The sequence below is a fragment of the Barbus barbus genome (genome assembly GCF_936440315.1).
Source record: "Barbus barbus genome assembly, chromosome: 37".
Lineage (NCBI taxonomy): Eukaryota > Metazoa > Chordata > Actinopteri > Cypriniformes > Cyprinidae > Barbus > Barbus barbus.
The window spans coordinates 10718735-10736541 of record NC_136715.1 but is presented as its reverse complement, the minus strand read 5'-3'; the positions used below and the strand labels follow the sequence as shown (position 1 = coordinate 10736541).

At 37.1% G+C, this 17807-nt stretch overlaps 1 protein-coding gene across 1 annotated transcript in view; it reads right to left on the bottom strand.

Annotated features, from left to right (window-relative positions):
• igsf21a (immunoglobin superfamily, member 21a) overlaps window positions 1–17807 on the bottom strand; it is a 240935-nt gene that overhangs the window by 63262 nt on the left and 159866 nt on the right. Inside the window, exon 4 of the mRNA XM_079396363.1 lies at window positions 11585–11703. Coding sequence (XP_079252489.1) covers window positions 11585–11703 — 119 coding nt within the window. The remainder of the gene's footprint in view (window positions 1–11584; window positions 11704–17807) is intronic.

Sequence of the window (17807 nt, the reverse complement as noted above, 5' to 3'; positions counted from 1 at the left end):
CCCATTTATAAATGCTTGTGTTATAAATGCTCATTAAGCTATTGTGCTTGTGGAGGGGATGATTTCACACTTGATTTTAATTGTTTGCTTGTATGTTAGATATTTAAACAAAACCCATAGAATAGAGCCCATATAGTGGCCCTTACTTCACTTTGATTGGTTGCAAGTGCTGCTATCTGCATAATGTCTGCTGTTTACCGGCCACTGGATGAAATGCAGTCATGACATAAAATGCACAGATGCGCCTCTATAGTGCTTTATAATTAATAACATGCACATTTTTAGTTGTTTCAACCACTAATTACTACAATGCATGAAAACCTGCAATAAAGGAGCAAAAGTAGAGGGAGCGAGTCGGTTCAAGGTAATAAAAAAAATCCCCTTCTGGGTAATTAAAAACCCTGAGCCTCTTTGGGGTTATTTTACATCAATTGACTCTTGTCTGTACATTATCCTTTACATGAAAATCCAGCATTCAGTTCTCTGTAGTGCTGTAATCGGGGGTTAATGAATCATCTTCTAATTAAAAGAGAAAGAGGGTTTGATATCACTTCATATAGCCATAATGTCAGGTGGATTGCGGCTACTGAACACTCCCCAGGTTCATTCTACCCTTGATACAATCAGATGGTCAAAGATCGATTAATACCTCTGGCCTTCAAATGCAAAAGCACGTTTACATTGTTTCCTAACCAGAAGTGAGCCGCTTTCAATTAGCCACAATTAATGCATACAAGCATTAAATGATGGTAAAAGTGATCTACAAAATATATATAAAAAGTAAGAAATTAGAACATTTCAGCAAGTAAATAAACAATGTTGACCAATACAGATTAAAATAATAATAATAATTTAATATAGGATAACTATACATAGGTTTTGATGATAGTGAACGTTAGTGATGATAGGTAATATACATATAAAAATAGGAAATAACAATATTTAAATTATTAAAAATTTTACATCAGCTGGTACAAATAGATTAAAAATAACACATTCAGTCAATGTAAAATTTGAAAAAGCCCTCTTATTTTACTCCTTTTATTTCATAACGTGACAAACAACTACTCCACAGAAACTAATAGAATCAAGAGATAATACAGTTATTGCTGAAGCCTGCAACATCTTCATTTGCTCTCTACAAAATCATCAAATACTTGTACTGTATCCGAGTGGAGATATATTAACTGTCTACTCTCAGGAGCAAGCACCCTCATGATGTGACCTCTGGTCGCGACTGATGTTTATACCGCTCAGTTCTCCTCACGCTTTCTCTTAGCAACACAAAAGCCAAATGATCTGTGTGGACTGGGACAGGTGACAGGTCATAGTGTAGCAACGGCACAAATGATTAAAGCTCACCTCTTCACTATTTCAGAGGCTTTGAACTGACAAGGCACCAAACACATGTTGTCTGAAGACCTCAAATTTGTAAGGAAACGGATCACAACATTTTTAGTTTAATTTAAGAGGCACACAGTTTAACAGTTTAACACCCATGTGTTAAGTTTAACACACAGGCAAGAGTTAATTTGGAAATCCAACAAAAAGTTGATGGTTGTTTATTTTCCCTTATCGCTCCTTTTTTTGTGTGTTCTCCCTCAGACGGATTTAATAATTTATTGGTTTTTCAAAAGCATCTCTTTCTTTTCAATGAGACTCCTGCTAAGCTTTCAAAACAACTGCAAAAAAGATCTTTCCACCATCAAAGAACTAATGGCAGGAGGTCAGACATCATGTCTAAAATTAAGCTTTTATAAATGTTATCATTCTGTTCAGATACTTTTCAAACCACTCATTTTATGATGAGAAAGGTAGGATCCAGCTGGGATGTCCGAACGATGACCCGGTGGCCTTTCAAGGGAACAGGGAACATTGAACCTCGCGGATTTAGAATAATGAGTTGCTTAGAAGCCAGATGAAGACAGAGGACTGGAGCCCCATGGTAACCTTGTGGACGTTATGCTCGGAGATGAATATGATGGATACATTGTCCTCAAGAGCAATATCCTGGCCTTTTGGCACTGACATCCTTCCATGGTCTCAGGACAAGGCCTGGGTCTCTTGGTCTGGGCCCAAACATATGAGGATCAATGTGCGTGCACACACACAAACTCTCACAGATGCTCTACAGCTATCTATCAAACCCCCCCTCCACTTCCACCGCAGCTGTTCCTGCACCAAACACAGTCTCCAAACTCCTTCATGTTTGTGCTGCAGCAAGGTGTCATTAATTCCTCCATTTATAAAAGCTGCACGGCTATATATACACACTGCTTGATTAAAGTTGGGCGCCGTAATTGAAGTGAATACCAGTTTATGGGATGAAGGAGTAATTGCTCCCCAAGCACCCCACGGCTCATCGTTCTCTTTGCTTCCAGCTCTCTCGTTGTCTCTTTTTTGAATGTGTATATAAATATAAGGACCTCATGTCTCATGAAGGATGTCCTCTCAATTACCTCCTCGCACTCTGCAAAGGTTAAAACAAAGTATTCACACAGTTACGTGATGTGAACGCAAAATGTGGACATATATAGATGGGTTTGGCACTTTGAATATTTTACAGTCTTCGCTAAACTGAACTAAAAAGACAAATAAGTTTTGTACATGCAATTTCTCTCCTAAAGACCTGTTTGCTAACAGTGTAGCCTATCCCCATGTTTAAAGATCTTTAATGGTAACCAAAAGACTTGAATTAGCAAGGGACGATCCTTGATTGCTTTTGTACCCTAGGGGGGAAATTCACTAAGAATGAGTTGCTCACACATTGATAGTGTTGTTTGTTTTTATGCACTGTCTGTGCTGTTTTAATGCCTGGTTCACTAAAGGAATTATGTAAATCAGGTAACAGTGCAAGCACACCCAGAAAATTTGTGCTGAACACAATTTGCACCTCACATTCTCCATCATGAAGACCAGAGAGCTAGATTACAAAAGAACCCACTGCAATTTAACGTACTATACAACCTTTCTACAGCATCGCTTCTGAGTCGGCTCATAAAATAGCGGGGAAGTCGTGGCCTAATGGTTAGAGAGTCGGACTCGTAATCGAAAGGTTGCGAGTTCGAGCCCCCGGCCGGCAGGAATTGTAGGTGGGGGGAGGGAATGTCCAGCGCGCTCTCCACCCTCAATACCACGACTGAGGTGCCCTTGAGCAAGGCACCGAACCCCCAATTGCTCCCCGGGCGCTGCAGCATGGCTGCCCACTGCTCCGGGTGTGTGTTCACGGTGTGTGTGTGTATGTGTGTGTGCATTTGTTCACTACTCACTGCTGTGTGTGTGCACTTGGATGGGTTAAACGCAGAGCACCAATTTCGAGTATGGGTCACCATACTTGACAATACGTCACGACTTGACTTAAATACAAAAAGTGTGCTTGTTCTTCTTCATCATTTGATGAATAACTGCTGTCATGACCAACAGAAAATGTTACGTTTCTTACATAAAACTCTGCCTACAAGTAAACAGTGCTCATTGCAGATGCTATGATCATATGTTATGCTATGATCATAATCATATGTTTGGGGGCGGGACGGGGGATACATTAGTAAGAGTCTAGTCAGACATTCGACAGTCATAGAGTTAAGCCACAGGGAAAATGAGTTACAGACGCCTCACAGATCCAAAAATAATGTTTTATGTTTTGATTAAAAGATAGCTTTAAACGTCAGAATTCACAACATTTTTTACAATAGTGCTCTCATTATAACGTTATGTATAGGACTGATTAATGTTCTGCATTTCTGTTTTGAGCTGTGCGTGCTGAAGATGACCAGTAGTATTAAACATTTGATAGCAGGTTTATAATCAATGGTATTTAACTCATCATTTATCTCATATAGAATACGCTTCATTATTTATAAAACATAACATTATATTACGACTTGTAGGCTATCTGCACAAAGTGCCCTGAAAGCATGAACGTGTCTGCGCAGCTCTGAATGAACTCCTTTTGTGGATGCGTTTTTCAAGCAACAACATGCAGAAACACGGCAAGTTGGCAACTGAACTTTACACATTCACAGCGTTTTATTATAATAGTGTTCTCATTATAATGTTATTTATATGACAGTCCCAGTCATAGTTATTAATAGTCTGCATTGTTATTTGTACTGCTCACGCTGCACGCTGAAGAGATAATCACCGTAGTACTACATTGAAGCGCTTCACTGCAGCAAAATCAACCAAATGCATCTTATACGAGATAAATAATATATACACAATATATCTTATCTTAATAGGCTGTATACTAACTTATTGGGAGAAAACCGGTATATTTGTTTCTGTTCCAGGTGACACAATGAAGATGAGGGCATGGATGCTGACATTGGACGGTCAGTTTGAAGTATGCTGAAGATGCTTCTTGCTCTCTGGAATTTACCAAAGGTACTTTCTACATAACATTATACTTGAGGGCTTGTTTTTTATTTGGTGGGTTAAACAAGGAATGTTTGGATGTGTTGGGATTTTGCTAGCCGCACAGGACCACAGCAGCCAAGTGGTGACGACCCCTCAAACAAGCTGTGCTGGAGACCAGAGAGGAAGCTGTTTTTAAAAGGATGCTCCATCCTCTGCAAACAGTACATATAAAGTGATGTACACAGTTGTGTGCAAATGCTCTGACTGGATAAATCACACACCTCTACTTTGTTGCAGGACTGTTCTTGACTGTGTGTTTGTGATGGAAATGTTTTTAAGCTGCTGCTATGGTTAGGGTTAATATCTTCTTGTTCTGTAACATTTTGGTCTGTACTGCAACAGCAGTGACCCACTGAATGTGGTGACTGGGAACTGACACATTTTTCATCCAACCTGAAAGAAACTAACAGCTTTCCTCTCTGCCTTTTTGTTTATAGGTACTTCTTGGGCATCAATCCAGAGACGGCTGAGAGGACATATCAACCAGCAAGTCTGTACACTGATCAGGAAACTCATTGACTTTGAATGGATGTCAATCTAGTGTGTAAGCAATGTTCTAATGCCAAAATGGACAAACTCAACTCTGGCTTTGTGTTAAGCTAGTCATGCAGTAAGATGATCACTGAATATGTTCTATAGTGTGGCCTGGTTCAATGGAGAGAAGCATGACCGTCTGAACCTCTTTGCTGGAAAGTTTAGACAGAATTTATTAAACTGCAAAATAAATGTGTACAGTTGATTATTTTTGTTTATTTGAATTGAACATATCTTTCCAGTGTTATAGGTTATTGAATGGGTTAACAGATAAAATACTGTACAAATTAAAGTATTTTATAAAAAATTAAGTAAATTTTAAATTAAATGTTTTTAATTACCATAAAATGTTATAGTAAATTAAAAACACAATACTGGTTACTATTGGTTACTATTACAGTTTACACAGTATTTCTACAGCAAAATACTGCTAAATTGCAATAATCTGATGGCATTAACTGTGACTTCACAGCTAAATTCAGCAATTCTACAGGAGCATACTGCTAAATAACAGTATGGAATAACTACTGTGAAGTCACAGTATACAGCTGTCATTTCATAATCATTTACTGTAAAAATTGTAAAAAGTAATGCAACTAGTAGCCTGTAATTTACTGTGAATTTACGGTCACATTTTTTACAGTGTACATGTGCGATTGGGGTGAGTGCTTTACTGTCAGGTGCTTGTGCAACCTTCTGTAGAACTTAATGGCACTGGTGTCCTCAAATGTTAGTCTGGAGCCCTATAATGGTTTTTGAAGTCAGAAAAGATATAACAATGTTAGAAGAATGTTGTCAATGGTATATTTTCACCGCAAAACTATAAGAAATGCCGCAAATATCACCGCAAAATTTTAGGAAAGCCACTGCAAAACCAGTCATTTTAGGCCGCAAAAATCAGAGAAAAATCCGGCGAAAATCCAGGAGGGACTGTATAATATGTAACCCGGAGCACACTTTTCTAACCCTTTTACTTGGCTACACTGTCTTCTTCTCAATTACACTTGGTTCATTAAATTTGCTTCATGACAATTAAAAGGTGGTAGTGGACAAAATAAATTAATTAGTCTTAATTCAGCTGAGCCTTTTCAACTTTAAGCCTTTATAGCCAGCGGGACTACTTTTACTGAATATAGGATTTAATTGAACTAATTACTTGCTCAATTGACTTACGTCACAGGTTTGTCTAAGGTCATCTCTTCTGGTATTAAATGCTACTTCAAATGCTGCAGTTTAGCATACAGTTTAGCCTCAAGAAATGAATTATATGCATCAATTTCACATAAATAAATTGCAAGAAGTATACACAAGTAAAAGTTGACACAGGGGGCCTGTCAGTCTGTGATGTGTTGGCAAATGCAGTTGGAGATATGTGAATCAGACGTATTATGAAATGAGCAAGAACAAACATCATCATTATAATGAGATGAGGACATGTCTGTTTGTCGATGATAAGGCAATCGATGGCCCCACAGCCGCAAATGACAGGACAAACATCGGTAGCGGGAGAACAGAGCACATTTTCAACACCGACAAAAAGGGGGAATGCTAATTTCCCTTGTATATCACAGAAAGGTCATGAAAATGGTTCTACAGAAAGATAACATCAAAGCATGCAGCTATGTATGGCTGCATACATGTGTTGTGCCACTTTCCTGTGCCATTTGCCAATGACTTCCTGACCTACATACACACAGCGGCAAATCCCTAAACAATATTTTCCTACAAAACCAATGGCGTATCTGCTAACAGCCTGCAAAACAGTTTAACCAGCTGCAAAATGCACTGAAATATTGCTGTAAGAATTGAAATGAAATCACGCTCTTCTTTTCAATGCAAAAATGCCCATTTCTATTTAAATGAAGTTAATTCACAAAATTCTGTTATTCAATTATCAAATCTTCATGTAACACCATTGTTTCCAATTGAAAGCAACATGCATATTTTCTGTTGATAATGCTTGAATTGATGAACATTCTTCATCAAAAGAAATTATTTGTCAAATAAAATGCATACAGCATGAGCAAATAAATGGTGCCATTAGTGATTTATTAAGACTAAATTATACTTTGTTTTTACATGCTGACTACTGTAAAGTAATTTTCATCATTAATATGGTGTACCTATAACATTTCTAACCGTGGCTTTAATTTTCTTTTGCACTAATGAGTTGGTCCACAAGGTGGCAACACTGGCCAGGTCCGTTGTTTCACAGTTGAGAAAGAGACATAACAACAAAGTACTGCAGATGCCAGCATTGAGCTTGTGTGAGGGGGTAAATAGATACCTGAAACTCTATAAACAAGTACAGTATGTTTTTTTATTGGTCATAACTTATGTGTCAAGCACCTGTGTTCATATGCAAAACCGAAGCATACTATGGGCTTTAGTGAATTTCAGTGGCAGGCCGTGCATTTTACACCTAGGCCTTCATTGGCATCCTTCATGAATTAATCCACCATTTGGTGGTTATTTTTCCTCAAACAGGGGGGCTGGGAGGACTATAAATAGTTTCAGAAAAAATATTGCAGGAATCTCATTTTTCATGGTATCTTCTTAAAATTTGAAATATAAACTTATGAGACACGTGGCTTTCAATCCATTACTTTTCTGGATTGCCCCAGGACTTATTTCATGTATTTGTATATGAAATAAAAAACATTCAGTGTGGAAAAATATTTTTCAAGGCACGTCAGTGTCTATAACTTTTTATCTTTTTGAGCATTATCAACACTGGATGATGGATAGTAAAGCCTACAGTGTCTTCTTTCCAAAGATACCTCATTTGTTTGTGTTGCACACTTTGCCAGGAACTGTTACCATTTTAATTTAGGTAGGTTATTTTCACCTGTGAGGCCCACAATGGGGGGCGAAGGTTAACAGGTTAATACCATCATAATGATGCCACGGCTTTAGAAATCAAAAATATTACACAGAAATGCAATGTAACAGGGCATTGCATCACAGACAGGTATCTTATGTAGCAAGAATGAATGCTATTACTAAAGCAAGAAACCCAATTAACACAATTCAACAAGTTTCTGCAGCTGCGCAACGCAATCATCTCTAGCTGAAGAATTAACCTGACAAAATAAAACAAATAGAGTCCACCCAATGTTCTAACAGACATTTATAAACTCAAACGTACTTATACCTTACAGATAACATTGGTATAAAACAAATAATGCGATTACATGTGTTTTAAAGTTGACCTAACAATTTAACGAACTCTTACTGCTTTTCATCTTTGCGAGTCTCGCCGTCGGTCTGCCAGTGCGCTGCAGGAGGAAAATACTAGTTAGCGCAGCTTTACCGGGAAAGCGAGCAAGTAACATAAAAAAAAAATAAAAGACAATGAAGAAAAGTGTATACATGTGTTTTAACGTACACCTAGGACTCTCATCTTCACGCCGAGTCTCCCATCGATCTGCCTCTGCCAGCGGCACTGCGGCCGGAGAAAAGACCCGTTAATACAGCTCGACTCGGGAAACTGAGATATTCTTACGGAAAGTTAAACCTGGCTTTATATCTTGCAAATAACAATAGAACACAACGCATAAAGCAATAAAAAATGTCAAAAATGAAATTTAACCTACCATACTCTAGTCTAGTGCATTTTCCTCTTCACGATGACTCTTTTACAGCGCCGGTGCTGAGGAGGTGTGTGCTTGTTTTTCACGGTTATTTAGATTTACGGAAGGCGAATATTTTTCAGAATGCACTGAAAATATACAATAACTCACTGTACACAGCATATACGGTAAGAAATATGAGAAACATTGATAATACTGTGAAAAAAAAAAATATTTACAGTGATACTGTTTGCTAGCTTTGACTAGTGCGGTCTCTGAGCATCCAGTCAAAGGACTAGAAAATGCTGACGCTATCGTAAGCCTGCTAAATGGCTCTGGTGCTGCCAACTCGAAATCTGATTGGTTAAAACAACGGTTTCATTGCCATTGATTTTAAGCTACAGACGCCTGCACTGTTGATTATGAAGGCCTTAGGCAGATTTTCTGACAACTCGATTGCTGAAATATGATTGTATAAATCTCTAATATAAACATACACTACTGGAAGCAGCGCAACCAAGATAAAAGCTATGAAATGAAGAGAATAGACTATTGGAAATAATTTAATACACATTCATGGAAAAAATATATATTAAAACTAAGTCAGTGATTCTGATAGTGTTTAGGCCAGCAGAGAAGGCTTTGCTGGCCCTGACGGCCCACCACTGGTGAATTCTAATGTGTCAAAGCTCATGTGTCTCATATGACATTCAAGTTCTTGATTAAACTGCCTCCCAAAATAAACCATCTCTAAAGTTGAAGTTCATGGTAGAGTCAACCCAGTCTTTTGAATTAGCATAAAGGCGAATCTCAGAGACCCCAATACTTTGAATTCTAGGCCTAAAAAGCAAATTATTTTCTAGGCAAAAATTCATTAAAATTAACATTCTTATTTATGACGTCCTTTAGCAAATTAAAAAACCGTCCGCACAAGGCTTCCTATTAATAAACTTTTTTCACTCATTTCATTCTCTCACTCGTCATGATTTTTTTTTCTCCCCTCTACCCGGTGAACTTGCCACACTAATAGGTTATGAATAATTCTGTTTCAGCTTAGATGGCAATTAGCCACAATGCTAGAGGCTATCCTTCTTCCCCTGTAGAGGTGTAGGGATTTACGAGTGTCAGCTAGATGAGTCGCACACACATTCCTTCGATTCCTAACCAATTACAAGCTAGATTCTTCAAAACATCTCGCATTGATAAAGAGCATCCCATTAACATCAACTCTACCATCAACAAGGCTTCAGACAGGCATGTAATTCATTCATACTGGGTTGTGTTCGGCTGAAAGTGCGTTCTTTGTTCAGGGGTATATTTATTCACATCAGCCCTTCTAGGGCTTTTCACCGACTTCCAGTCTGGCTTATCAGAGAGCTCAGCAGCTTTCCAGGATTGAACTATCAGCCTGAGGACCACACACTTTCTTATTTGTTAATTTTAACAATGACACAAAAAATGATGAGGTTCCTTATTAATGCCAAGCTGCATCTCAGACCAGTGGGTGAACCAAGACATATTCAGATAGGCTGGCTGTCATTAGTGTTAGTGCCTGGATAATGGCTATAGAAGTGTGTAGAGTGTACATGAGTGTCTGGGGTCCTTGTTTTAGATGGACACAGAGGTGCTGTTAAAGCAACACATGAAAGAAAACGCCTTCAAGCATCAATCAAGACATTGCAGTAATAAATAATCCCTCTGTGGCGGCTGATTTGGCGATAGAGAGAATTGCTTATGAGCTATCTAACAGCCAGTCATCCAAAAAAAAAAAAATTTAAATAAATAAAATAAAATGCATACATAAATAAATATAATAAATAAATAAATGGTAAAACCTACCAAACTTTTTTTGCCAGCTGAACCAATTGCATCTAAAATATTTAAGTACCCTATGAGATTTAAATGACCATTTCAATAATTTAACAACGCATTTTTGTGTTAATGGATTTCTGATGTTGAAGATGATGATAATAATAATAATAATAATAATAATATTATGTTTATTATGTGTAGTATGTTTAAACTCCAATTAAAAAATAATGTTTTAACTGTAATTAGAAATATATTACTGTTGGAAATGACAATTGTACTGTAAAATAAAAAAAGAATATATTTAATTATAACAATGAAATTAAACTATACATTTATTAAATTCAATTACAGCCTTTTATTTGATAGTAGCATGAAACTATTTTGCAATTATCATGCAGCCCCATTTATTTATCTTTCATTTCACATTTGACATAATTATTTATCAGCTTCTCATCAACTCTGCCTGAACCCCCGTTTGGGAAACCATGCTGTAGCAGATTATCTTCAAACATGAATAATACAAAGTTATTTTACATTTAAACATTTACAATTACTCTATTTCACTGTACAATTACGATCTGCAAAGCATTAGATAATGTTCTAATAAGAGTTGTTTATACCTTATTTATGAAAGTTAGTGAAGCTCTTGTAAAGTCTTACCAAAAAATAAATAAATAAGAGATGGGAACATGCGTACAACGATTAAAAGCAAATCAGCTCACTTTGTAATATTTGCATTTTCATCGCCTCAGAGTTTCCCAAATGATGCTTTGCAGCACAGCATGAATATAAGCAGCAAGTGGGGAAGTTCAAAGTGAAGTGTTATGAATTACGCACAAACACACACACAGACGCTACTCTACCTCTCATTCAAAGGTCCTTATCACATGGAGACAGTCAGCCTTAATGATGAGCCCATTCTGGACCAACCTGCCAAGCTCTAACAGAGAAAATACGGCAGACTTCCAAATAACAAACACAGGATAAAGCACTTCAAAACCTCAGGCGATAAGTTAAAGGACAACAAAAGAGATTGGGGGTCAGCTTTTGGATGCAACACCACCACTTTCCTGTCAACTACATAATGCCAAAAGTCGATCTGAGCAAATTATAGTCCACTTAATTCTGAATATACTGCAGTTACATCCTCTTGTTTGAAGATGGTTTCAGATTAGTGCATGCTGTTCCACAAGCCTGATAAAGAGAAAATAGAGAAGAGAACATTTTGGAAGTGAATTTATACTTACACATCACTGTGAGCAAGACGTTCCCTGATGCTAGGACGACCTTCTCCCGCGTCGCTCGGTCATAGATTCCTACATGGCATTCATAAGGCCCGTTGTCTGAGATCCGGACCTCTGGGAGCCTGTGGAAAAAGATCAAAATGAACTGGAAGATGTTTTCAGAGATTTAAAGACTGAACATCATTATGGAGGTTTGCGTCAAGATCCCATGACAGACATAAATCCTGAAACTAGATTCAAGTCATTTTTAAACAAATCCAAGCAAAGTTTGCCCACTGTCATGATGCTAGGGTGTTCTGGCAGCTCTTTAGTGACATTCTCAGTGACATTCTGGACTTTAAATATGGTTCTGGTTTCTCCTTCAGTGTAAACTATGACTTCTACTATTGCACCTTCAAGGTGAAAAACATTTTTTTTTTTTTTTATCCAATTGCTTAGAAACATAATAACACATTTCTTTGCAACTCCAAAGGAAAGAATAAAATATACAAAATGATTGTTTTAGTATAATACAGACTTCTCCAAAGAGTCAGAGGCTTCATTCTACATTCTGGGCATGGACTACAATGCAAATCAAAGTGAGATTTTCAGCTGCAGGCAGCAGACCAAAATCGAGGACAATTGTCCTTCCTGGCCTCCTGTAGAAGAAGAGAGATTGCAGTGAAGCTGAAGCAACTGGGTGTGCTGTCATAATAATGTGCCAGGCGAAAGAAAAGAGAGACTACTGCCTAAAAAAACAGTTGTCTGTCTGCTTGCTCAACAAATTCCCATAATGCCTCACTCCATCCATCCATTTCTGCTGTCCTAGAGCCCCAAAGAGGGGGGTAGACTGCTGACGATGGCTGATAGGAATACTCAAATGCTCAACTTTGTGATCCATTTTTGTAGCTTTTTGCAGTTGCATTCTGTTCCTCTCTTTTTCTTTGCATCTTCTCTCTCTGGACACTCAATAAAACAAATAGGAGGCTATATTACTAACTGTTCTGGCAAATCACAAAAATAGATTAGAAAATGTGAGCCAAGTTTCATCTTGGCAACCATAACGATGGCCAATTTTGAGCTCTTTGCGACAAAAAAATTAAATAAAAAAATAAATAAATAAATAAAAAACACCTCGTTTAAGTCTTTTGTCTTGGTTTTCATAAAAAATAATCCAAACTTTTTTTTTTTTAGTACACATAATTGAAAAGCAAAATTACATAAGATATTATGACTTGTTTTCACTTGCAAATAGTTATTTTTTTTCCAAACAATTTCTTGCTTTTGCATATTTTATTTATTATCTTGTTTACAGATACATTACACCTTTCAAAAGTTTGAAGTCGGTAAGATTGTGAAAAAATTTTCTTATGCTCACCAAGGCTGCATTTCATTGATAAAAAAAAACTGTAAAAACAGTAATATTGTGAAATATTATTATAATTTAAAATAACTTTTATTTTTTATATATTTCAAAATGTCATTTATTATTGTGAATTCAAAGCTGAATTTTCAGCAGCCATTACTCCAGTCTTTATTGTCACATGGTCCTCCACAAATCGTTCTAATAGGATGATTTGGTGCTCAAGAAACATTTGCTATTATTTTTGTGGAAACTGTGATATATTTTTGATCAAATGATTGACTTTTAAATGGTAGTGTGTTTTATTTTAAAACACTTTTGCCTTTTTTTTTTTTTTGCAAATCTTTTGAGTCCATGTTCCAAAATCTGGATAGCATCATTTTCTAAAAGCCTCATTAAAATTAATGATAAAAAGAAGAAAAATCTCAGCCTTTTTTCTCTTCACATTAATCAAGTGATCCTATAACAATCTCAATAGCATCTGCATATGCTCTATGCCGGTCGACAATGTCCTGCTGCTCAGCCCCTTTAACACAAGCAGAAATTGACTGAAACTAACTCATTTATATTGAATGAGGGCAGCGGGTGAGTTCTCAGCACAAGCGCATACGCATTCCTTTCATGTACGCCTTCACCCCTCCCCACTGCGGCTTTCTTTCCCCCTACACCTCAGATAGCTCACTTAGGCTTGATGAGTAGAAACACAGGCAGAATTAATTGCAGTGCGTTCACCATCATGGAGATGGCAACAAAGCAGCAGCTGTAAACAAAACCACTCTGCCATTTCTCTTCACAGATGTCTATAATTTTAACCCCGTCTATTGACTGTTTTTAGAGTTTTTATTGTTGTTTTTGTTAGTTTCTTTTTTTTGTCCCCTTACTTCCAGGCCTGCTTGACATGCATGGACCGTGATGATTGAATGAGAGGTTTGGCTCCAGCTTTGTACATTAGCATTGGTCTCACGCTCCACCCCGCAAGTGTCCTCTCTCTGGATGAGCTTTACTGCCCGGGTCTCTGAATCCCAGCCAGCACATTTCTCAATTCCTGCCTCTCTTACCTCTCCACCTCTCCTTCTTTCTGCTTTTCGACACTCTCTGTCTCTTATTTGCTCATTCTCTCCCCTCTGCTGCATACTTCCTCTTTGGATTGCTGAAATGCCGGCGATGTTGCACAATAGCGTGGCTTCTTACGTAGTCTTTCTCACTCTCACCCTCTCTGTATTTTCGCTCTCTCCCTCTCTCTCTCTCTCCCTCTCTCTCTCTCACTGTGAATGTAGATGGATTGTTAATCAGAGAGTAATAAAAAGCCGATTAGTACTAAATCACACCGAGGCAAGAAGGGATTTGCCTAGCCAGGTCCTGCCACTCTGCAGTGTGTGTAAATGTGTGTGTGTGTGAATGCTGATGGGGACAGAGCGCTCGCTGCCAGGAATATAACATTCTGTAATTACAGAAATGTGCCATGAATTTCTCAGCTGAGGCCTGTTCTTATTGGCATAGTGGGCGTAAGATGTTAGAATATGTCCGAGGCTGAATTTATGGTGTTGGAATATTCACAATAGCTCATGTTTTCATGAGTCATCAAACACATAGGTCAGCTGAGGTGATCTTTCACTCGAACATTCACTCATAGAGCCTTGCACATCAGTTAAAAACTGTTCACAAATTCAATGTGGCAATTTATGCATGGATAGATTTCTGAATGATTTACAAAGAATTGTATTTGTGTTTCATGAATGAAGCTCATTGTGAGCACATTAATGGTTGACCAACATGGTCTTTTCAATGGCTGACATCAATCTTTGTGTTCATGGTTGCTGAAATCACACTTAAAAAAAACAAAACAAATTTTTTTTAACTGAATTAGAAAGCCACTACAGCCCTTTGCAAATGTTCAAATGGGCAATTTATTTATTTATTTACTTACTTACAATTTACATGCCTTTATGGTGCTTCTGCAAAATTGTAAATATATCTATTGGGCTTATCAACATGAACCAAAAAAAAAAAACATACATTTGTTATTAAAATGCCACTAGAGGTCTCTGCTTATTTTCAAAGGGCTTGCAAAACAAAATATTTAACAAAACAAAACGAAAATGATCAATTCAAATACCACTGCTTTTGCAAACTTTCAAAGGGCCTAGATGAACAAAACAAAACAAAAAGAAAAACTTTGCAAGATGAATAAAATACAACAGAAAATATACAACTGAACTTAAAAATGGTAAATAAAATAAAATGTCTTCAAAAATTTCAAAGATCAAAATCAAGATGTTGTACAATAACAGCAATGTAGGTCATGTATGGAAATACTCACTGGCAAGGCTGACGATAATCAGATGGCCTAGCTGTTGTTTACAAATATAATTTTAGAAAATATCAATTTAAATTTCGAAAATAACAAAATTGGCAGGTTTAAATAAAAGGTAGGCTACTACTGATGCACATTTCCCACTTTAAAGGCATTAGACAAATGTAACATTTGTACATTGCACTGTCATACCCAAATTAGTGTTAATTTTGTTAACCAAAACTATGACGAAAAAGTTTGTTGATGAGCTTTTTCCCATGACTTAAACTAAATGATGATGCGATGACAATAAGGTCAATAAACGATAACTATGACAATATCAACATGCAATATTGCTGACAATAAAAGACGAGACTAAAATATATTAAAAAAAATAAAAATTATAAAAATATCTCTTTATTTACGTCGGAAAAAGAGACACGAGGCGTCTGAGCTTTCATGTGTGCAGTTTCCAGATATCAAGGGTTCATATCCCCAAATCAGAACCTCTCTGTTAAAAGGATACATTTTCTGCCCGGTGTTTTGCAATCTGGCAACCATGTGCATGCATTTGCTCTTCATTGCTGAAGCGACAACGATTATCTGAAAACTGTGTTCTGTCATGAGATCTCGACTATATTGTTTGTAATTGTTGTTGCTGAATAAATGCCCTTACTCAACTGCTGTTGTTTTAATAGAGAAACATTATTGCAATTTAGAATTATTGGAAATACTATTAGGAATTTACTGTTATAATATTTTTTGTTTGTTTTTACAAGTTTTTATAATATAGACTGAGAGTGCATATCTAACCTTGCGTCCCAATGTACATACTATCCGCCCTATCTCCCATGAATAGTATTGAAAATTGCTAATATCACATAGAATTTAGGATGGATAGTATGCACATTGGGACGCATGCTAAGTCTTTGATATTAATTTATATATTAAATAGCCTATAATAAATCAGTACACTAGATGAGGTAAAATAAACCATCCATATGAGTTCACATTCTGTTGGTTTGTGCTTATTGGCAAAAGTGCAATACCTGAAATATAAAAATAAATGTTTCAAATGACAACAATGTTTTTTATTTTTTATTTTATTTTATTTTTTGCACTTTTACTATTATACAGCATGACAAGAATGTTTTCAATGACTAAAACTAGACTAAAATGACATTTTGTCACCTAAAACTTGGCTAAACAAAAACAGGACAATGTTGACAAAATATGATAATAACTAAAGAGGACTAAGACTAATATAAAATACATACCGCCGGTTTCATAGACAGGGCTTAAAGGGATAGTTCACCCACAAATGAAAATTCTGTCAGTAATTACTCACCTGCATGTCGTTCCAAACCCGTAAGACTTCCGTTCATCTTCAGAACACAAATTAAGATATCTTTGATGAAATCTGAGAACACTCAGACCCTCAATAGACAGCAAGGGTGCTTACATGATCACGATCACAACGTAGGGGTTCGACCATAATTTTACGATCTGACACAGAACTGCATACGCTGTTTGCGTCCAGTGGATATTCTCCAAAATGGTGCTAGGGTGATGTGCGCACAAAAAGTATTCTCATAGCTTCGTAAAATTATGATTGAACCACTAATGTCAAATGGATTAATTTAACGATCTCCTTGCTACGTCTATGGAGGGTCTGAGAGCTCTCAGATTCCATCAAAAATACATCAATTTGTGTTCCGAAGATGAACGGAGGTCTTACGGGTTTGGAACAACATGAGGGTGTGTAATTAATGACAGAATTTTCAGTTTTGGATGAACTATCCCTTTTATGGCTAGTCTTAGACCAAAATGCATGTTTGAGCTGTCTCAACTAAAAATATCTTGCTCTGACATATCTTAAAATATGTCAGGGACATTGTTCTGTCTCAAGCTGCACACCTGTAACGTTTTCTTCTAAGACATTTTTATAAAATTTAACTAAGACCTAGTCCTGGCTTAAGCTATGCCCCGTCTTGAAACCAGTCCTAAAACTAAATTAAAAGCGGCTGACAATATGAACACTAACCCAAATCCCACATTTGGGTCCCACATACCAGTGCAATTGGCATGAACACAAGCCATCTTGCTCACCTTCTCGACAAGGTATATAACAGTCAGTGCTGCTCCACTACACAGTGTCCTCACTTCCAGACTAAAAAGAGATATCACATGCTTCAATGACACACAGCATATTTCATCTTTCTCTTTTAACACTGTTGTCGTGTTTCGGTGAAGAGTCATGAAAAAAATCTGATAGATGTGCGTGATAATCAGGGGCTTTTATTGAAGAACGGGCTTCTCCTGAAGGGCCCTGGAGGGCCCAGTGGGCGTAAGTGCTTTTGTTTCGGAGTATAAAGCTGAATGTTTTGCCAAGAGCAGTTAGGTCTCATAGGAACAGGTAGAGAGTTGAGGCGTCCATGGTAATGAGAGAAGAGGGCCAGATCGGAGTGCAAGGGGAGGGTCCTGTGGACCTGTTTGAGATTTGATTGACAGCTCAAAATTTCCATCTTAATACACTGGCAGCTTTGTGACAAGGAGAAGCTAGTGAAGAACAAGAAAAAACCTAACATTAT